This window comes from Haplochromis burtoni, unplaced genomic scaffold (assembly GCF_018398535.1).
Source record: "Haplochromis burtoni strain Fernald_Lab_line unplaced genomic scaffold, NCSU_Asbu1 Contig_94, whole genome shotgun sequence".
Lineage (NCBI taxonomy): Eukaryota > Metazoa > Chordata > Actinopteri > Cichliformes > Cichlidae > Haplochromis > Haplochromis burtoni.
This window is the reverse complement of record NW_024582455.1, coordinates 831,179-852,826: the sequence shown is the minus strand read 5'-3', so window position 1 is coordinate 852,826 and position 21,648 is coordinate 831,179. Positions and strand designations below refer to the sequence as shown.

At 41.5% G+C, this 21,648-nt stretch overlaps 1 protein-coding gene across 1 annotated transcript in view; it reads left to right on the top strand.

The window, feature by feature from the left end:
• The window catches only part of LOC102292773 (calsyntenin-2), a gene marked incomplete in the record, with an annotated part of 341,630 nt that overhangs the window by 289,199 nt on the left and 30,783 nt on the right, over positions 1–21,648 (top strand). The window contains 3 exon segments of the mRNA XM_005926617.3: positions 10,533–10,695; positions 17,896–18,062; positions 21,317–21,465. Coding sequence (XP_005926679.2) covers positions 10,533–10,695; positions 17,896–18,062; positions 21,317–21,465 — 479 coding nt within the window.

Below are 21,648 nucleotides of genomic sequence, written 5' to 3'. Positions count from 1 at the left end.
TCCCCCCGCACAGCCGTCTGTAAAGTCACCTTCTTTCCAGTGCTCATCAATCTCTGTTGTGCATCTTTCCTCCATCATGCCTTAAAGGCCCCCCTCCATTGCTCCATTCTTCCACCTATTTTACTTCCTCTTTAAACCGTCTTTCAATCTGTGTCCTCAGTCACGTCGCATTAAGTGCTGAAAATAACGTCATGATTAGATTGCATTAAATTTGTTTTTTACCAGAGTTGCCAATTAAATAATCATGTAAAGATAAATGCAAGGAACTTCAGCTTAAACATAATTATTTAAGACAACTAACAGTGAGCTGAGCAGAAATGTCAATTTTGCTTTGGTCATCAACCAAAGCACTGGACAAATGGCCAACAGCTACAGTTGTTTGAGGCAGTTTATCCTGGACTGTTGGAGCAGCGATCAGATGGACTGACAGACATCCCTGCAAGCATGGCAAAGAATGGCTCCCATCAATGGTGGTCTATTTAAAATGGGTAAAACTCGCAAATCCTGCCATCACACAGTTAGCATGACACAGTTGTGCTAATATTGCTAACGTCACTAATTTATCAGTGTTGTAGAGAGTTGCACTTCCAAGTTAAGAAACTGGTTGAGGCATGCTAAGGCTATAGAGGCTGGGCAGCAGAAACAGAGCAGTGGGTATTGGTTCCAGCTCTTCCACTGACCAGTTTTACATTTTCTTCCCATGTGACCTCATGTGGTAGCGAAAGCGATGACATTCTCAAAAGTAAAAGTGGCTCTTCACAGAGTAGTTCAAAGGTCATGATGTATTCTGTTAACAAAGAGTCTGAGATTGGCACTGGTAACATGGTTTGCATTCCCTCTTCTGCCAACAGTCTTCTTTTTTACTTCATGGTGCTAAAATAAGGTTCGAAATATAATGATGTGAAAATAAAACGGTCAGTGTGGGAATTAAGATTCTTTGTTTGTTTTTTAATAAAAGGGGGAAGCTACAACTATTACTTCGCATCGAGAGGTAGCTGAGATTAGCATAAAGGTTGGAGGCATCTTGAGAGAGTACCCCTAAGGCTGTAATTAACAAATAAGCATAAGGATATCCTTATCCATCTTAAGTGTAATGAATGAGTTTCCTTAAGTATTGAGCCTTATTCTTTCTCCATCTACAAATTTGCGAGGATCAACTAGGGTCAAAGTGACTGAAATTTCATCATCAGATAGTGAGTGTGAAAGCCTGTACAGGGATCTGTGTCTCTGGCTGGTTTTTGTACTGACTATGAGTGCACCCCAGACAGAGGACTACAAAGAAGTATCACAGGAATGACTGCTCGCCCATCGTGTCTCCAGCTGTCCATATACACAATAAATAATAAAGGCCCCTTTAAACCCAGAGCCTGTCTGCTCTGAGAAAACAGCAGACCATTTTCTGGGCAGTTTTTGGATGGTTCCAAAAGGTCTGCTGATTAGAGCTGATTGGATTTTTTGAAAACAATAGGTACTCTGGAGTAGGTGCTCCTGAACAACAGCCCGGAAAAAATCTATGCTGATTGGTCTAACACAGAAAGGACAACCACAAGAAAAACAAAAACAGTAAACTTGCAGAAGCCAAAGAAACAACAGAACAAATGAAAAAGATAACAAATAGAATTCCGAAGTGGATCGATTGGGCAGCACAGGCTTTGGTTGCGTTTTGCATGGGAGCAAGAGAGACGGACAAATGAGTGGTGGTGGTCAAGTGAGCCAGAAAATAAATGAAGAGATCTAGCAGTTTTGAGCAACAGAAATATAATATCACACTCCTATTTTTTACAGCAGTTGAAATGCAAACATATACCTGCCCACACCTCTTTACATTCCCCATTGCCCCTTCATCCTGTCCACTGCACCTGCCATGTGTGTGCACCACCTGTCACACAGACATAGACTGTGTGACATCGCAAAACTGTGATGGAGACGGAGACGTAATCTGGTTGTTGCATTTTTATAAAGTCCTGTAAGTACAAAGCTGTCTGTACATCAGGGGACTACTTTGCCTAATGGTCACAGGTCTTTGGGAAAGATACACAATGGTCTAATAGAAGCTTTTAGATCCATGAAGAAAAGTTACTCAGAAAGAAAGTTCTGGATACTTCGGATGGAGGAAAAAAAACTGCTGGGTATGAGCTTTAGAAGTGTGAGCAAACTAGCTGTTTCCCCTTTAGCGCACAGACATGAGAGTATAGGACATTTTTGAACTGCTCTTCTGTTATTTGCTGGGTGCCTCGATAATTGTTTCTAAGGTTTTCCTTGTTTCAGCTCTGAGTCACTTTTCCTCCCAAGTTCTCCTCATCTCTCCGTACTTCCCTCCTAAAGTCTTTCCTCATATAGTTTTCGTTTCCTCCGCCGTCTCTTCGTCCCTTTCTTTCTTTCATCTGCAGCCTCCCTCCTTCCCGTGCTGTCATCTCTCTGCCCTGCCACCTTCCAATCCTAGATCACCTCATCTCTCTTCATTCTCTACCTTTTTCTATCTCGTTTCTCCATCTCTTGTTTGAAGTTAAAAGGTTGGGTTGGATGACAGATCTCTTTAAGACTTTCAACTCCAAAGGACTTGAGGCAACAACTGCTCAGTCAAGTTCTAATGGAGACATTGGAGAAGAAGAAAAGGAGACAGAGTAAACTGCAGAGAGAAAAAGGAGAGTGAGACGGGGTAGGGGGTAGGGGTGGGGGGCAGATAGCAATTTTGTTTTCTTCTCAAGTGCCCCAAGAGACGGTGAGGGGTCTTTGATGTGTTATGTTTCCGGCCTATACATCTCTCTCACTCTCTTTCACGTTCCTTTCTTTGTCCTCCGGTTATTTCACATCTTCTGTCTCCTTTGTTTGTGTGTGTGGTTATTTCTTTCATTCATTCCTTCCGTCTGTCAATTTGCATGAGGCAGAGAAACGGGAACGTGGAGGGATTAGGGAATACTCAACTTTTTGCTTTGCTACAAGCTAGGCGAGTCAGGAGTGCTCTCGTCAAGTTTAATTTCTGCTTTGAAGTTTTTGGAGTTTGACACGGATTTGTTGGGTGTTGTTACACGTCATTGCAGACTCTATGGCTCTTTCTCCCTCAGACACGCTGTGGAAGATCATCTGTTCGCACACACAGCAAATGCACACAGAACAATGCTTCTTTGTCCAAGTCCAGCTGGCATCTTCTCATTATTAGCAATCTACTTTCTCCCGCAAACTCGAATTATTTATTTATTTGGGAAGATGCCAGGCGCTCGTGCCACCTCCACCAGTTGGATTTCATCATCATCCTGTCTGAATGCAGTTCGTCATACTCCTTGGGTCTCGGTTCAGCACTTAACTGGTAGAGAACAGCTGCTTGTTGAAGCAGACCCTCGTCTTGTCAGTCCTATAAATACAGCTTGTGTATTTTTACGCACCGTTGTTTTAGCTTTATTTAAACCAAGAATGGAAAAAAACAGCAAAATCTATAATGAGCATGACTCAGACACTCACACAAACAAAGCATTAATTCACCGGATGTTTCGGCAGGATGCACCGAGCTTTTTATTGCTTCTTGCAATGAAATTACGCGCTGCAGCTCTCGGACTACACACAGTGGTATCAGATTTCCAATAATGTAAAGTTATGTTGATTTTTTTATTGAGCAAGTTGGAAAAATTGGCGAACAACGATATAAATTGCATTCAGAGCAGCAACACTGTTGTCAGACAGTGAAACAGAAAACCACACTGCACTGGAGTGAAAAAACTAAAATAAAATATAAAAAAAAGCAAGGCTGTGTTAACGTGGGCATGTTTTTCATTCTAGTGAGACACTGAGGAGAGATTTTCATAGCATGCTGAAAGATTTCACTTGTTTACTTGCACACATTCCTACCATCCACTGTGGTGATTATGGTATATTAAAATTACCCCAACGTTTTCAGCGGAAGGTAATTCATCACAAATTCGCCAGCGGAGCACTTTGACAAATGATGATTCTTTGCATTGAAATAAAAACTGAGCCTAATTGATTTGTATTGTCTGCATTCCCATTCGTGGTGTGTTGGTGCACTGATGTTACTGAAATAAGTCCACTGCTGGCTATGCATTTGGTAATTCTATTCATAAGGTAACTAAAAGATATTTTAATAATCTTCCTGCCAAACAAACCTTCTCTATGGGCTGATTCAATATTGTAGGCAGAAACCTTACCCCTACAATAAAATGTGATACACTCAATTAGCCCCCTCCAAAGTCACAAAATTCTTCCTGTAAAGCAAAACCCTTACCTCGTTTAGTTTTTGGCGACGTCACCTTTAAGCTTGTCTCTTTGCACACCTTTGGACCAATTCCGGCACTGACAGGTCACATCAGAAGTGATCCTTGGCATTAACATGGTGCACATTCTGTACATTCATGCAGATCTGCCATTCTGCCACATCCCAAAGACGTTTGCTGGACACAGTTCTGTCTCCCACGAGGGTCCATGAATTCCACTAATGTCACTTTTATGTTCATGAAAGCAGAGATGACTTTGTCTTTGTGACAAAGCATTGTCATGCTGCACGTACCTTTGGAAAGATGTTAGGTTATGACCATTTAGAGATGCACATAATCAGCAGCAGTACTCAGATAAACTGAAGCATTCAATCAACATTTTTCTGGTATTAGCAATGGCAGCGTGTGCCAAGGAAGCATTCCACACCCCATTACACCAGCAGCAGCCTGCAAGTAAAGCAAGAAAGGTCAGAGCCATGAAGTCATGCATTCTGAGCCTATTCTGAGTCTACCATGGGCAGCTTCAGCAGAAATCAGTTTATCATTTAATTAGTTGTTTTGCAAAGAGTCCTTTTTAGGACCTTGTGCCCACTGTAGCTGTTGTTTTTGGCTAATAGGAGTCAGGTATTATAGCTCATCTGCCAGCATTAACAACCATATCATGGTGAAAGTTACATATTCATCCCCACTCTGCTGTTTGATGTGAACATTAGTTGAAGCTCCTGGCCTGCATCTATATAACTGTATGTAGGACACCTGTGCCGCCCAGCTGGATGAATTTAAATTGTCTAAGCAGGTGTGCAGGGATTGATAATAAATAGGGATGGGTATCGTTTAGGTTTTATCCGATACCAGTACCAAACCGGTACTTTTGAAATGATGCCGGTACTTAAATGGTGCTCGAACCGGTGCTTAAAGAATGGAGAACACAAAATTTGTCCAAAAACCTCTCATGTTCAGCTGTTTTTTTGTAAAAAAGATAACAATGTTAGCCTTTTCTGCAGCTATAGGGCATATATGGTATCACTCTTGGCTGGAAGCAGTGCTTAAACAATGGAAAAAACACAAACTTTGTCCAAAAACTCTCATGTTTAGCTGTTTTCCACTTTTTCTTTGGTCATTTTAGCCTTTTTGGCCAGGGTGAAAGGGAGCATCTGCCATCAAACAAGAAGACAGCCGCATGTAACTATGACGGTGTTTGCTAGTTCACCTTACGTGCATTAAGGTAATAACGTGGTTAGCCTTCTCAACGTAAATTACACACGGACAACATTAAGCTACTCACGCAGAGAAGAACGGCTGTTGCTGCCATCATCATCCTCATCATTTCTGCTACACTGGCAGGGCTAGGAGCCAGGACTCTCCTCTTCGGGTTCTTGGGGGATGTTGCTAACTCCGGGTCCGATAACAGGCACCACACCCGCAGTAGGTGTGCCCGGTGTGAGGTCTTGCAGCAAGCTATCAAATATGGCGCATTTCTCGGCTTTTAACAAAATGCTATACGTTGCCAGGTGTTTCATCAGATTCGAGGTGTTACCTCCTTTGCACAGTATCACAGTATCACCTTAAAGCACTTGTTGCAGGCTGCTGAGTTTGCATCTTTTGCTGTGAAGTACAGCCAGACTTTTGACTGCTTCGCCTTGGGCATTTTTAATCTGTAGCTCTGCTCTAAAAGAACGTACGTATCTGGGCCCGCCTACTACACTTGCAAAGGTAAAATGATTGGCTAGAATCCAAAGTGTGTGACATTTCAGGGAAAAAAAGCACTGAAATGTGCGCTGCTTTTCGGTCTGGTTACTACCGTTTATGTCAGAACCGGTGCCATAATGGCACCGTATACCGGTATCCATCCCTAATAATAAAGTGTATATTGGAGGTATTGGAAGCTTTTAACATCCACCAATCCAGGGTTAGGATCAGGTCCACATCTATACCTTTATTATATGGATTTTTTTTTTTTTACCTGGCCAGATGGAAATCTCACAGAACTGTGAAACTCATAACCTTGTCTTCTTTGCATATCAACCCTAGATTTCCTGAATCCTTTTCCCTTTCACACTGCTTAATCTGATGGGGTCTGATATTTAAGATTAATAAAATGGAAGGTTGCTGTTGATGTTTTAGTCTTGTTTACAGAGGTGTTCTTACATCTAAATTACATCCATACATGATTTATTGAATTCACAGAACCTCTGCCTGCAGTTGTCCAGTTGAATTTTCTTTCTGGTATCTTCTAAAACCTTTTAATTTGGGAAAATACAAATATTTAGTGACTTTGAATGTTTAGAAAGAATCTAAACCATCAGCAGCTACTAAAATATTTTATCAAAGTAGTTTTTTGCTTTGTTTTTCTCTGCTTGCCTAATGTCGTCACTTTGTTCACTCCTCCTTTATACCCTTAAGAGGGCTCTCCACCTGACATCACAAGCCGACTCAGTCAGCGTCCTCTTGGGCAAAAAACACCGCGCCATTTTCCCTTTTGAAGGCTGTAAGAGTAAATCACCCACTAGGTGCTCAGAGCTGTCTTTGAAATACTCCACAGCAAAAAGTGAAACGAAGCAGTAGTGTGCATGTGTAAATGTCAGAGGGATTAGAGCATGTGTGTGCCAGTGTACATAAGTGACTTTACATCTGGTAGTTGAGATTTAACCAGATTGAAAAAAAAAACACTTTAAATTCCAACTGATAATGCACAAACCTCCAGGGGATGAATTCAGTATGAGTTTTGCAAACATATGAAATCGAGAAAACCCCACGATGCACAGTGGACCGCTGACATTAGAGCCACAGGGTGTTTGCACACGCTTCTTTATGTCCTCAAATCCTAACTAGCTAATCAACGTCGATGCAGTTAGTTTCAATCGTATATGCAGCACCATCAAAACCACAAACACATTATCCCTCTGCAATTCTGAGCACCGACTCAGCAGATCGACGTGCCGCATATGTGTTAAGCAGCTGTGCAGGATGATCACTGGTCGGCCAGATGTTGCATCTCGCACCTAAATAACAGGGAAAATGGAATGGATTGATTAGAACTCCCATCTGCTGCGCTGGGATGGTGCTAATAAGCAGGCTGCAGAGTGCTCTTTCCTAGAGAGGGAGGTTACCGCAGGCAGAGTGTTCAAAGGCTGTCGCAGGTTGTATCAGAGGGGCCAAGAGAGGAAGAGGTGAAGCACGGCCCGGTGAGTTTTGAGAGGCAAAGCCTAAAGCTGACAAAAGGGGAACGACAGAGAGACAGATAGGCGGGAGAGGGCCAGTGCACTCAATTAAATTGCACAGCAGGACGGGGTAAATGGTCAAACATGCCGAAGAGTGCCGCAGTCAAGCATTTTTCAGAAGAGGTTAAACAGGTGATGTACTAATGCATTTCAGTCAGCGTTTAGTGGAGAGGAAAGCATTTAGTTTTCACTTCCCAAGCCAAGAATTAATGTACAAAGGGCTGTTTTTTTCCCACACTAAATCACAAAGTGGAGGCAAGCTCTAATAGAAAACAAACATCCCTCTTAAATGAGACACTGTACTGCAATATTAATTTATTTGCCCACACAATGTGGTCTCAGGAGGTGAGGGAGGGTTTTGAATTTACTAATTCTTACTGTAGTTAACATCTGGTAAAATATGAAAACCAAACAAAACACACCATAAACATCACCTCTGTCATTTAAAATCCCACGTATCCAAAATCAAGTCAGTTATTTCACCATTACTTGATTTACAAGTGTCAGTCAATCTGCTGTGTGCAACATATTTCACGCATTTCCTGTGATGAGAAGCAACTGGCAGCAGAATGAGATCAAAGGATGTTTTTTTCCTTGGTGAACAGGGAGCTTTGTATTCCCTGACAAAGAACAAAGTTAAAATGGTTTTCAGTATTGTGAGTCTATTTTTTGTGCAAGTCAATGACATAAAGGCTGTTCTTTTTTTTTTTCTTTGGTTGTCTCCTGTTGACACTAACGCACATCATCAGACGCTGTATACGTAGCCATCTCTAGCCTGTTGTTCTTGTTTTGAACTGATGTTTTCTGAGTCAGGTCATTAAAAAAATATGCACAATACACAGCATATGCACAAAGCATAAATATTGTGTCTTAAAATGTTTTCTCATCATGGTAAAAAGAAAGTACACCCTGTTTATATTCTGAGGTTTTATGTATATATAATAGAAAATGGTAAATATAAGTGCAGACTCTTACTGCTTCCATTCAGAGCGTAAGTAGCAGCCAGGTCCTGTTAATCAAATGTACTTGATTAAGTGCTCATGAGCAAGTGTGAGCACCTCTATAAAAGCGGTTTTGGCAGTTTGTTGGTCTGCAGCATTCAGGTGTGTGTTAACACAAGGACACAAGACATCAGCAATGATCTTAGAGGCACAGTTGTTGCTGCTCATCAACACAGATGATGTCAAACTCAACCACTCCAAGGTCAGACTGTAAATAATATTTAAATTCTAAATAAATAATGATGGCATATAATGTCTTGTGTTGTTAAAAGCATCTAATTTGAGAACCAGCAAAGACTAAATAAATATTTTATTATGTCCTGATATGTAAAACCTTAGTTGTGACTGAGAGCGTATTTTCTTTTTACCATGACTGCATACAGGGTACAACAACCTGAGCATGCACTGGGCAAATATCAGAAATGATGAAATAAAAGCAGTCCCTGTTTTCATGTTTAATGAAGAAAAGCTTGTTTTGAATAACAGAATGTTTGATGAAGAAAAGTGTGCGTTTGAAGCTTCTTCCGATTTACTTTTATCATTTGGAGATACAAACCTGCATTCATTTATAAATCTACCCTAAACTTGCTGCACTCCTGTAGCCTCACAGCAGCATTCCCACTTCTCTCTTCATGGTTTAAGGTCAGAACTATTTTGTTTCATCTAAACAAAGTCTGTGCTGCCAATATTCATCAAGCTTTTTCTAGCTCTGTGATGAATGATTTCACTCTTGGAAAAAATCCATAGACGCTTTCTTCGTGCAGGATCCTTCACACTGTCACTGTCACTCGTGTCAACAAATAATCCACGTGCCAGCTCCCATGCGCTACCGTGACTATTTTTCAATTCAAAGTTGCATGGGGGGCTAATTGTACATGAAATGATTTTCCCCAAAGGCCACCTTATCCGTTCCTCCTAACAGCTGCTGCTGCTTGTGTTTCTTTTACGTTCAGTAGCCTGCTCATGCTTGTACTGAGTTTCATGAACGTTCACCTCTCTTCTTGGAGGAGCTTCTTTTTCACGTGGAGCCATATTCTATTAAAAACGCCCAAGGCAGAAACCTGAGCAAACAGTAATTGAAACTAGCTCTCATCATGCTGATGGTTTTGCTGATACCTTTACACTTTGTACATCTTAGATGGTGCACTGTTTAAGCTGCTTTACAGATACTGAATACATGCAAGCTGCTTTGGAACCCACTTTCAATCTAGCTCAAGGATATCAAACTCATTTTTTATTATCATGGGCCACATAAAACCCACTTTGATGTTAAGTGGGCGGGACCAAAGAAACTCACCTTTCTGTCAGTCTAAGTAGGTTTAACTACACATTAACTAACCATTGTAGAAAACCAAATTCCCTATTATTGTAGAATCTTTCTGTCTTGTTATAGTTTGCTTATTTCTTCATTACTTTAGTGTAGTGTTACCAGCCATGGGTCCAGTCCAAAGTTTATACACTCCTTCACATTTTCTTGTGCCATCCATAGGGCCAGATTGGAGTCTGTGCTGGACCGATTCTTGTCCCCTGGCCTTGTGTTTGGCACTTCTCATCAAGATCCCTTTTTTATGCTGTCTCTGACTGTCATATCTCTTGTCATGCCTGATCTGTTCTATATGTGTGAGTCTTATTGGCAAATATAAATTAGTGCAGAAGGAAAGTCTTTCGGCTGTAGGGGTCCAAAGCCATGATTTTATAAACCTGCTTGTGCAATTAGCCTTAAATAGAAATTACATTTTGTAACAACTTGCTGCAGGTGGACTCCTAGATTCTACTTTGAGATATGTATTTTTAATTGCTGTTTTTTAATAATACATAGGATCAAATGCACTTTTAAATTAATGATTACCATTCCTGTAAAATGCTAGTTATCAAAATGTCTACAAGTAAAAAGATATTAAAAAACTCCATTTTAATTTCAGACGGTGTCCTGAAACAGTGGTAATAAGTTCATATTTAATGTAATCACAGCAAGGCACCAGTGAAGTGTTACTTAAAACAGAAAAATGATTCAGGATACTCGTGACTTTCCTGAATAACCTTTTAATCCAAGCTCCATTTATCTCTCTGGGTTTTCCTCTCAGATATGCGATAAGGAGTGGCATTACTATGTCATCAATGTGGAGTTCCCAGTGGTGACGCTCTATGTGGACGGAGTGACCTATGACCCCTACCTGGTGACGGACGACTGGCCCATCCACCCCTCACAGATTGATGTTCAGCTCACAGTGGGTGCCTGCTGGCAAGGTGAGCAGCCAAAGCTGATGATGATACCAGATAGCGGTGCAGGTATTCAGTTAATGTTCTTCAACAGAATTCATTCATCTTGTGGGCAATTAAAAAAAAGTGCAACTGAAACGAAAGTTTGAATATGAAGGTCATTGTAATTTGAAGTATTTTGAGAATCCTCCTGCTGCTTCTATACGTGAGAAGGTTCAGGGATAACACTGCTGAAGTATTTGCACTGAGGGAGTCACCGAGTGTGGAACGTGTTCTTTGGCCTTGAATGAACAATGTAATTAAGAAGAGCACTTAGTCTGCCTCTGACAAATGACTGAACGAGTGTGAATGAAGGCGTACAATTAAACTGTCCTCTAAACTGATAGCTGCCACTAATTGCATAAGGGTAGAAGAAAGAGGATTTTTTATGCATGCTGCTGATTTGATAGCCCAAATGAGAATGCTCAGTGATGCTTAGCCTTACATAAAGATGGCTCTCAATGTGGGGAGCAGCAGCAGGTCATCATGTGTGGCTTTCATTTGCATTCATCCTCCTTTACTCCACCTCCCTCTCCCATTTTTTTTTCATTGAACACTGTAGGCCTTCAGGAAGATTAAAGGGGCCTTGAATAGTAGAGGGAGTTCAGAGACTATTTGTGCTTTCCTTGTTGGGGCCAAAGTCTCAGTCGTGTATTGTAAAGGCAGTACTAAAATCTGAACATAAGCCATTAGCGACATAAATAGCCTTTTCAAAGCACAGAGTTAAGTATCCAGTATGTTGATTGCAAACATGCTTGCAAAGTTGCGCTCGTCTGTTGTCTAACTCGCCCGGTTTGGGCTGTAAATGTGTTTTCAGAGCAAAAGAAAAAGAAGGAACGTGAACACTTACTGATGTGCAGTAGCATGTCTTTGCTTATTATAGCTGCTAACTGATGGGCTTCACAGAAACAGTCGGATGCTGATAGAGAGTTCAGGCAGGATATAATATGATGGAGTGTGGTGGCACAGTAAATAAAAACAGATTTGTCAGCTCTAAGTGCTTCACTGATATTCTGGAGTATTTAATTCAATGTAATGATTTAATTTCATGGTTCATAAGTCTTAACTGGTCGGTCAGCATTGTCTAGAAATGGATTCTGTCTTGACTACAGCAAATTGATTTAATCTAGAATTATTGTGTTACATACAGTCACCCAAATAAGCCATTCTGGTTGTTGTAACAAGGTCTGTAGTGTTGCTACATGTGCTTCAGACTGATTAAACTCATTAACAGGTGATCATGGTCTGCTTTTAGAGAGCCTGGTAAAACACCAACGTGAAAAATACTTACTGTGTGTACACACTGTGTGCGTTAACACTCATTCTTTTTGCAAATCAGTTGCAGAATTAACCAAACAACCAGCCTAAGAACAAAAATCAGGCTTCTTAGTTTGTTATTACTTGTTGTTTAGTGTAAATTGCCCAACATTAGTTCGAGATCACCGTGAAGTTAAGATCAGCTGCATTGCTGCCAGTTTACCTGATCTTAGCACCATCTTAGCATTCTGCATGCCTCAGTTGTGACCATTCGGCACATCCATTTGGCAAATGTAATGTAGCTCTCTATTTTAGTTGCTTTAGCCTGCATTGAGCTGCTATGCATCTGCAAGCCACCCCAGCCCAGCCCAGCTCTTCCCTTATATCCCATATCTGAATGAATCAGTGTTATGTTGTCTTGATGCCTGCTCTATTCTGTGTTTGGATCTTGCTGTTGGGGTTCCTCCCTGCAAAAACCGACTCCTGCACATGGAAATACCAATACAAATACAAACAGCCTGGACTATTATATGCTGGGATGATTCATCCTCATTCTGAGATTTGGGATCTTTCTCTATGAAGACGTTATGTCTGGGTGAGCACTAAGCAGCATCCGCCCCTTCTGCACATGCACACACAAAGGTGTGTGATGGTTGCTGCTGGATGAATGCACGGTTAAAGTAGCTTCAACTTCAGTAGAAAAAATAGCTCCTGTTCTGTTGTGGTCTAAAATACTTATACACTTCAGTTGGACGATTTACATAAACTATAATACTTTTGGCTTTCCACTCCTCAACAGTTAATGCATGCTGAACTTTAATCCCTCATCCTTACTGTGAGTGAAAAAGAAAACAAAACTATATGTTAACCATCTTAAAATCAGACTTATTGAAACTACAGACAGCACTGTATTAATGGAGGTATGCTTCTTTGTGAGCGGTGGTGGTGAGGGAGGTTAGTTCTAGTAACAGATTCGTGAATTTCTATGTGCAAAAATACTGCACAGGTGTTTATAAGGCTATGTTTACAGTTCTGGACTGTCTGATGTGATGACAGGATCTTTCCAGGTGGATCTGCATTCATTGAAATGAGTGAGAGGCCTGTGCTGTGAATGAACAGCTAAAGTCTAAGTACAAAACCTTTAATATGCAAAGACAGATATAGATGGTATTAGTCTCATGGTTAAAATCAGTCTTAAACCTAGAATCCATTGGCCATTACTGTGCATAAGACAAAGTCTTTCCTGCTAACCTGCTAGTGAAACAACAAAGCTTATTTGGCTGCACACCTGCCTGCCTTTTTTCCACACTCTCCTATTTTCTAATAAAAATGTTTCCCCCCCATCAAACCCTTTGCTTCCACCTTGGAGAGTAAGTGCTGGCTGTGTACTCCTCACACAGTCAATCTATATTTACCCTCTGACCTGACGGAGGGTGTTCATGTTCGGAAGTATGTAACAGCCAGATAGCAAAGAGCAACACGCTCATCCTGCCTCGTTCTCTTCGTTCCTCAAGTGTGTAATCACACACCGTTGGTCTGCCTCTGGAGCTCCCCTCCTCACAGTGGTAAACATGCAGGAAGTAATTTTGATGATTTGCACTGCTGAGCCATAAATATATCTGTATGTAGAGTGTATTGAATAAATACAGGCTCACAGGTGTTGATACTCATACATTATAAGTGTAGAGCTAAACGAGGGAGCCACATCTTTCATATTTACACTTAAGTAATGATCCTGTTTCCAGCTCACTCATGCCTCTCCACCTCATCTGTTGTTTTCGAAACGACGCAAATAAAAAAGAGTGAAGATCTATACGGCTGCACATATCGGGCAAAGAGAGCTGACACCACATAAAGACCAGTCTCTGTAAAGTGGAATGATCAGTGATTTTATCACCCGTGTCATTCCTGCTCTGAAGCATCTCAGTAATCCCCTCTCCTCTGCTTTTCTTTTTTTATCCTCTGTCTGGGATCCTTAATGGTTTCTCTGGCCACGGCCTAAATTGATAACATCTGTCAGCGTGGGACTAAGTGGAAAGGTGGACATCCTAAGAGAAGGCAGGGGAAGAAAAACGTAACTGAGCATGGGAGTGAGAATAAGGGAAGCGTGAAGTAAAAGGAAACTATGGCTTTGGCATAATTTGGTGTCTGTTAATCCAAATGTGACTTTGTGGTTTTATGAGATAGACTGAAGTTGCCTGACAGCCTGGCACTTGGCAGGGCATCAGCCAGCATGTATAAAGACATGGCTGCGGTTGTGGTAATTTAACTGGACTGGAGTGGAGTAACATGGAGTGACTTGATGTCAGTGTGGCCCTGTCACTCCACACAGTAAAATGTGAATACACTTACAGGTGATTGGTGTCAGGAATACTAATAATAATAGACTGTATACAGTGATCCAGTAACAACCACTACTTTCCTGTCAAGCTTGTAGTTCTGTACAACACATAACACAGTTTAAAGTGACACACTTGACACATTTACCTCTTAATGGCCCCGGTGGTTAATTTATGTCAGTTTACAACAGCTGCTGAACATTTTCATCAGCTTGCTTAAATACAATCATCACAAAAAGAAATGCTAACTCTTGCCTTGCTGTCTATACAAATGTAACCAGTGTCAAAAATCATACTGATTCTCTTTTTTATTTCTAGGAAGTCAAATGTCACACAGACACCATCTTCATTGCCACAGACACCATATATTTCGATTCAGGCTTCAGAACAGCCAGCAGATTTGCTCTTCAAATAAATATGCTACACTATATAAGCTTATATTCTGCTCGTGTGTAGCTGGTTTGACAAGCCTAAGCAATTACAAAAAGGTATATGTCTAAAGCTTGACAAGACAATTGCAGTTCTTTGAGTAGAAAATAGTTTGAAAAGAACATTTTCAAAAGTCTGTTTCCTGCTTGCTTTTTCCAAACTCTTCCATTAACTTTCGAGTAGGTGTATGGGAGCATTTGTCATACAAGCATGACTGGGGACTTGCACCTAAATTCATGAACTGGACAGTAAGCTGAAGAGTTAGGGGGTAAGAATTTTTATATCTACCCCTCTATTTCCCACTTCCTAGTCAAGAAAAAGGCTTCATCTGTTTCTCATCTAAGAAGGCAGGCGAGCAGATGACAAGCAGCTGGGTTGATAAGATCCCCCGGGTAGATCACATCAACTGGTAGGACTCTGTTGTCTGCCCCGTGGGTGATAAGGGAGCTCTGTCTGAGTAGTCACTGTGCACAATGTAGCTGCAGGTCAGCAATCATAGCCTCCCTGACTTGAAGGGCTGGATTCACTGCTCCCCATTTCTGTCATGTTTTCTCACCAGGAGAGCGAGGCATGATAAAGTGTTTCCAGTAGTGGTCAGTTGTGTCTCCATCTGTGCTGACCGAGCCATTCAAGAGCTAAATGCATCACTTAAGACAGTAATAAATGTGCCGTTACAATTAGAAGGTACTGGGCAACCCCCAAAGGAAAGTTTATCATCATAAAAGTATAAAGAGTTTTCAAGAGTGTGGAGGTCTATTGTATTGAAATAGAAAGGGAAATAGACGTACTCTCCTGCTTCTGGTTTTTCCTCTCTGGCCTATGATGACTTAATAAGAACAAAAAAATAACTTATAGTTATTAAGACAAAGAAGAAGCGCTAAATGAGCACAAGTCTCCACCAAGGCAGCTCATTCCCTTTCTTTAAAGCTGTAACTCATTTTGGGATCAACTTGAGAGAAAGGCAGATGTGAAATGTAAAAGTGAGGTCAGAGGTCAAATGTGAAACAATATTTGAATGCAAACTATAATGTGATATTTAGAATCCACATATACCAGTATCACTTCATAACTACTACCAATACAAACAAAGGCAGTAAAATTTTAATTACAGTTTAAAGATAAAACACATTTTATGAAAGCTTGATCCTATTTGACATTGAGGAAGAGGTCAGAGGTCCATCATAGTGATGTGATACAAACAATGGCAGTAAGAAACATAGTTTTAAACAGCTCTGGATATCATTATTATCGCTTTGACCTTCAGATCAATGCTTTGACCTTAAAGGAGAGGTCAGAGGTCAAATGTAACATGATCTTTGAAATCTTTAAACATTAGCTACTACATCCTGAAAACACACACCACATAGTTTCTAATTTATGAGGCTTTTTTTTTTAATCAATAAATCAGTGAGTTGACCTTAAAGACTTTGGTGGATGTCAGCCAAAATGTAACAGATTTAACACCCCCACTAAATTGATCAAAATTCATTCAATCAATTACATAAACGCTACCAAAAACATAACCTCCTTGGCAGAGATAAGTATGGCTGGCGTAAGGACAGTATATCCAGGGGGAGTTTTCATTTTTGTAGATGACTCTTATTTTTGTCAAATCCAGTAATACTTGTGCACTGGAGCCTTGCATGAAAGCTAATACCTTTGCCACAGCTGTTCACTCATCAAACTTTGAGGTCCTGAAGGTTGAGCATGAATGTGTCATGTCCTTCAACAGACACAGGCGTGTCCTGATAAACACACGCCGACCATCGCAGACAAATGTTATTGTCAGTACTTTGGCCTTTAACATCTATAGCCCAAAGGGCTGCCAATTCCTTCATATTACCCTGCAGATTGTGCCACTGACACCTACCTGCAGCAGTTTCACAGCAGGGATCCGCAGTACTCAACTGCTGCAGTATACCTGCTTTTAAAATGTTCAGAGCTAGTTCAGTCATTAGGAAGGAATTGTCAGAAGAAAAACTGCAGCACCACATATAACGTGTGTAAGGATCCTCCAGAGGTAAAGATTGTTACAACCTATTTACCATCTGTATGAGCTGAGATACTCAAAGATGCCTGGCAGTAAAGGCAGTAAAAATAATGTGTTACATCTGGAATCCTACCCAGAGCCCACTGTCTACAGCTGCAGGATTAAGTGTCTACTGGACACAGCGGCTGAGGTTCACAGGTCAGAGCAAAACGAGATCAACTTATAAAGAATCTACTTACAATGCAAAAGTGGAAGAAAGACACTGGCATCCGAGTGACGGGTTAATGCGGTTAATAACAGATTAGCTCAAGGCTATTAGATAACTGGACCCAGTCCCTCACTTGCTGTATCTACTGAGTAATTAGATGCAAAGCAAGCGGCAATCATGGAAGAATCTGTGGACATGCCTGATTTTGGCCAAAGCTGTACATATTTTCCCAACATTAAGAAGCAGGTGTGAAAAAAATCCTGGATTTGCCAGCAGCAGTCTCTTGAGAGCAGGTGGATCAGGGCACAGAGTCTCTCAGAAGTATGTTGAGAGGCAAGACAGATCAATTAATCACGAGTGGAAGACTTTCTCTTGGTATGCACCCTTCCCATCGGTCACTGCTTCACTTCATCCTCCAAATGTGTTTGATCAATGAGCCAGTTTGGATTTTGTTGTCATATGAGCGGAATGTTCAATACTTTTAGTGCTTCGGTGGATTACCGCCAGAATTAGAGACCAAAAGAGGGAAAAGGAAGAGAGAAATGAAAGGAAGGACAGGAATCCAAAGGTGACGTTTTGATACCCAGAGCTGGTAACCTTTCAGCTAATGAGTGGTTTGGAGACTCATATCGCTGGTATTGGCCTTTATGGAGTTCAGAGGACAGCCTTTAAATGTGTTGACTTTTTCCTTACCTTTATTTAGCCTGGATGGGCTGGCTGAGGAGCACTTGCACTTATACAGCAGTACCCTTCCACTTAATCATAGGTTGTGAGACACAAAACATGATTCTTTGGGCCATTTATAACCATTATTTGACCTAAAGGATCATAAACCAGTGGTTTACTGTAACTAAATGTTTACATGACCTTCTGTAATGATTCCATAAAAAGTGGGAAAATGATTTTCATTTATCTGAACTGTAGTAGTACGCACTGTTTTATCTGTTTGTTGTTGTTTTCTGCAGGTGGGGAGGTGACCAAGCCGCGGTTCACTCAATATTTCCGGGGAAGCCTCTCTGGATTGACCATCCGACCGGGAAAGATTGAGAGTCAGAAAGTCATATCCTGTCTGCAGGCCTGCAAAGAGGGACTGGACATAAACTCCCTCGAGAGTCTGGATAAGAGTATAAAGGTACACGTACACAGAGATAAAGGAGGTGTTTCAAAAAGAGGGACTGCAGTAAAACCTCTCATCTTGGTTTAAAGCGTCGGATAATAGTGCAGATCACATCAGTTCAGCGAAGAGAATGGATATTAAAAGAAACAGAGGATGGGCTTTTTTCAGTGTTTTAGATACCAAAAGCCAAGCAATTACTGAATGACTCGCTGAATTCAAGTGTGGTACTGTAACAGGATCCCAGTGTTGCCATAAGTCAGTTCATGGAATCTCCTAGATATTCCTCAGTCAGGAAGTAAAGTGTTTAAGAAACAAACCAACTCAGTCATGAAGTTGCAGACCACATAATGTTACGGGGTTAACACTCCGTAGGTGTTATGTGTATGTGACCCAGTACGTTTGTCAGTATAGCGTAATGTCACAAGGAAAGTGTTGCGTATATACATGTAAGTGGTTCAGCTGTTATTCAGACTAACAGAGGCTACGGTCATCTGTGCGTTCCTGAAGCACACCAGTCAGCTTGTACCGTATTTCCTGTGTCTACCCAAACAGTGTCGCCACCTGATTAAGCAACTAATGAAGCAGTGGAGCACAGGGGAAGAGACGAGTCGGGTTCTTGCCTTCCCGGCCCTCAATAAAATCTGCCGCCAGAAGCAGGAAACGTACCTCAACCCCTATTCTTAAGCAAGTGTACATTTCTTATGTACAAAACTGCAAGTTCACGTCTCCCAACGTGCTGCCCATGATCAACTTCATGCAGAGAACTCTAACAGAGATGTACACGCTGGACACAGAGGTCACTTACCAGCACTTCATCTATACCCGACAGCTGGCCAGTTACCTTAGAAACGCCATGACCATGAAGAAGAAAGAACCGTATCAGCGCCTTGTTGGGATTTGGCGCTGTATAAATAAAATTGAATTTAATTGAATTATATATTAGAGGTTGTTGGCTAACAAATTGCTGTATTAAAAGTAATCAAATGTAAACGTTTTGTTGTTCCTAAGCAGACAGAACAAACTATGCTAATTCAGCTTTTAATATGAAGTACAAAATACATCTACTTCAATTCTTATACAAACACTACAATGTGTTGATCAATAAATGTAATGGCAACCAAACCTGGCTTTCCTGAAAATCTTCAACTACCTTCTTCTTCCCCTTTTTCACTGGCGTAGCTAATTGATCTCACTGCGCTGTGCAAGATAGAGGGCATACAAGATAGATGGGGCTTTGTGTGGACTCAAAGCCATCGCCTGTAAGCACCCTACCACTCTCAGCTCCTTTATTCTTTCTCCCTCTTCAGCTTTTCCCTCTCCAGCAAACTCCAGATCCTTCTATAGAGAACCTTGTGCTGTGGCGCAGCAAAGAGATGCATGCCAGCCTTTTGAAAAGGCATGCTGGGATGAGGTGGAGGATATGAGAGAGAAGAGGAGAGCCTCTCTAGGGCCAATGCAGTTTATCTTTTGAGAGCCATTTAATTTTCTTCTTAGCCACACACTCATCTGGCCCCTGGAAGTCCACGGGAAGCTTAGCCAGGCAGGTGGACAGCTGGCACTGCACAATCAGAGGAGAATAACAGGCAGAGAGGCAGGTAGACACAAAGTATAGACAGAGAACAGAAGATGAGAGGAGACAGAAAGAAGTGTGAATGGGGAAAATGACAGGGCGCGGGGACTGTATAGAGCACCACAGAGAGGAGGAGTAACTTCACCCTGGTGCTGATACCCAGTTTTAGAAAATGGGAACTACTCATTGCAGTTCTGGCAGAACACTGAATCCTTTTTGAAGTAAGAAGGCTTCAAATCGCTACCATCAAACTCTGCAGGAGAGCACACTGCTCTGTAAAACCAGCTCTACTGTGTGTCTCTATGTTTACGATATTTACTAGTTCATGCATATTCCCATTATTATCATACTGCCATGTTTAGTTATGCCAGGTTTTCATTTATTTCAGTACAGTATGGAAGCAGAAGCCTGAAACTACCTTGAAACAGGTGATCCATCACAGTGAACATTGGATGTGTTTGTTTTATGCCGTTGCATGGTAAAGCAGCACAGCCGTGATGTTCACTTTGATGGATTGCCTGATTCAAACAAGTTGCGAGTCTCTGCAAACTAATGTGTGCACCACTGTACAGTGAAACCTGTAGAACACAGGGACTGCCTGGAAACAAGCAGAAAGGTAGTGACCTTTTATCATTTGCAGAAACGCTGCTGAAATTATTCAGTTTTTACCCCTCAGGCTGATGGAGTATTGCTGTCAACCCGCCGGGCAGGCGGGCAGCGTGGACCCCCAAGTTTGTGAATATGATAACTCGAGGAGGTGACATAGGATTTTGAAATATCATACCATAGGTGCATCTACTAAAAATCTCAGATGAGTTCGAATCTCAGTGATGCTGACCTCAAGGATTTTCAAATTTATACCATAGGTGCATCTGCCTGAGGGCTGGGCATGATAGTGCTACCATGGGATTATAAGCACCCTTGCCTCTTGTTGCATCACAAATATCAAACACTATACACTAAAGGTTCAGCAACAAAAAGTTGGTTTTCTGGGTTTCAGCCACAGGAGCCTAAGCAGACAAATCCAGAGCTCCCTCTCCTCATGCAACCTCCTCCAGTTTACCCAGGAACACTTATTCATTTGAATCGTGACCCTGAATGGGATAAGTGAAAGAAATACATTTGAAAATGTTGTTTTTTCTAGTCTTTTCTACTCTCAGTATAAGCCACATTCACTTGGTCAAACCCACAAACACATACAATAAACAGAGATGACACACGGCGACATGTTTATAGGTCGTATCTTGGGCAAACATGCAGACTTGAGGATCTGGATTTTGAATAAAGCATCTCAGATTATTGGATAAGCTGTTCTTCCTTCGAAGCTGCGGCCACCCCTGAAATATCCATATAGTACCGATTCCATTTAATTATTTGATCTTAAGGCCACGACTTGAAATCGTTGGAGTTTAATCACATTACCACACAGCAAAGCGTGAGCCGCGCGGTATGTAAACGGTAAGTTTTGCACAGAGAGTGGAATCTGTACCCCTGCCCCCCCTTCTCCTGCAGCAGGTTAATCTGCCCATGCCCTGCACGCTTTCACTCTGTCAGCTTTCGTATGCACAGGCTAATCTACAGCATCTCAATTAGAGCTGACTGATTTCAGTTTTAAATGGCTCTGTTCCCACGGACATTTTATCATCTGCTGTGTCAGTTCTCGCTCTCCGTCTAACATCTGTGTTTTCTCTCTCCCTAGTTTCACTTTAACCCAGCTCAATCCATCCTGGTAATGGAGGGCGAGGACTTGGAGAACATGAACGCCGCTGTGAGGAAAGTTTCCTACATAAACTCCCGTCAGTTTCCCACACCAGGCATCCGACGCCTGCACATCTCCACTACCGTCCAGTGAGTGCACTGCCGCGTTCGTCTTGTTCTTCGCCTTGTTTTTTCTCCTTTATCTTTACTGAAATCTGCTTCGTGTGTGTCTCTCTGTCGTTTTTTTCTTCCTACACGACGATATTTGTTTCCTTTAGTGTTCACACGCTTTCTCTGTTTCTGGGTACCTGTTCTTTAAGATGTTCGCCCACC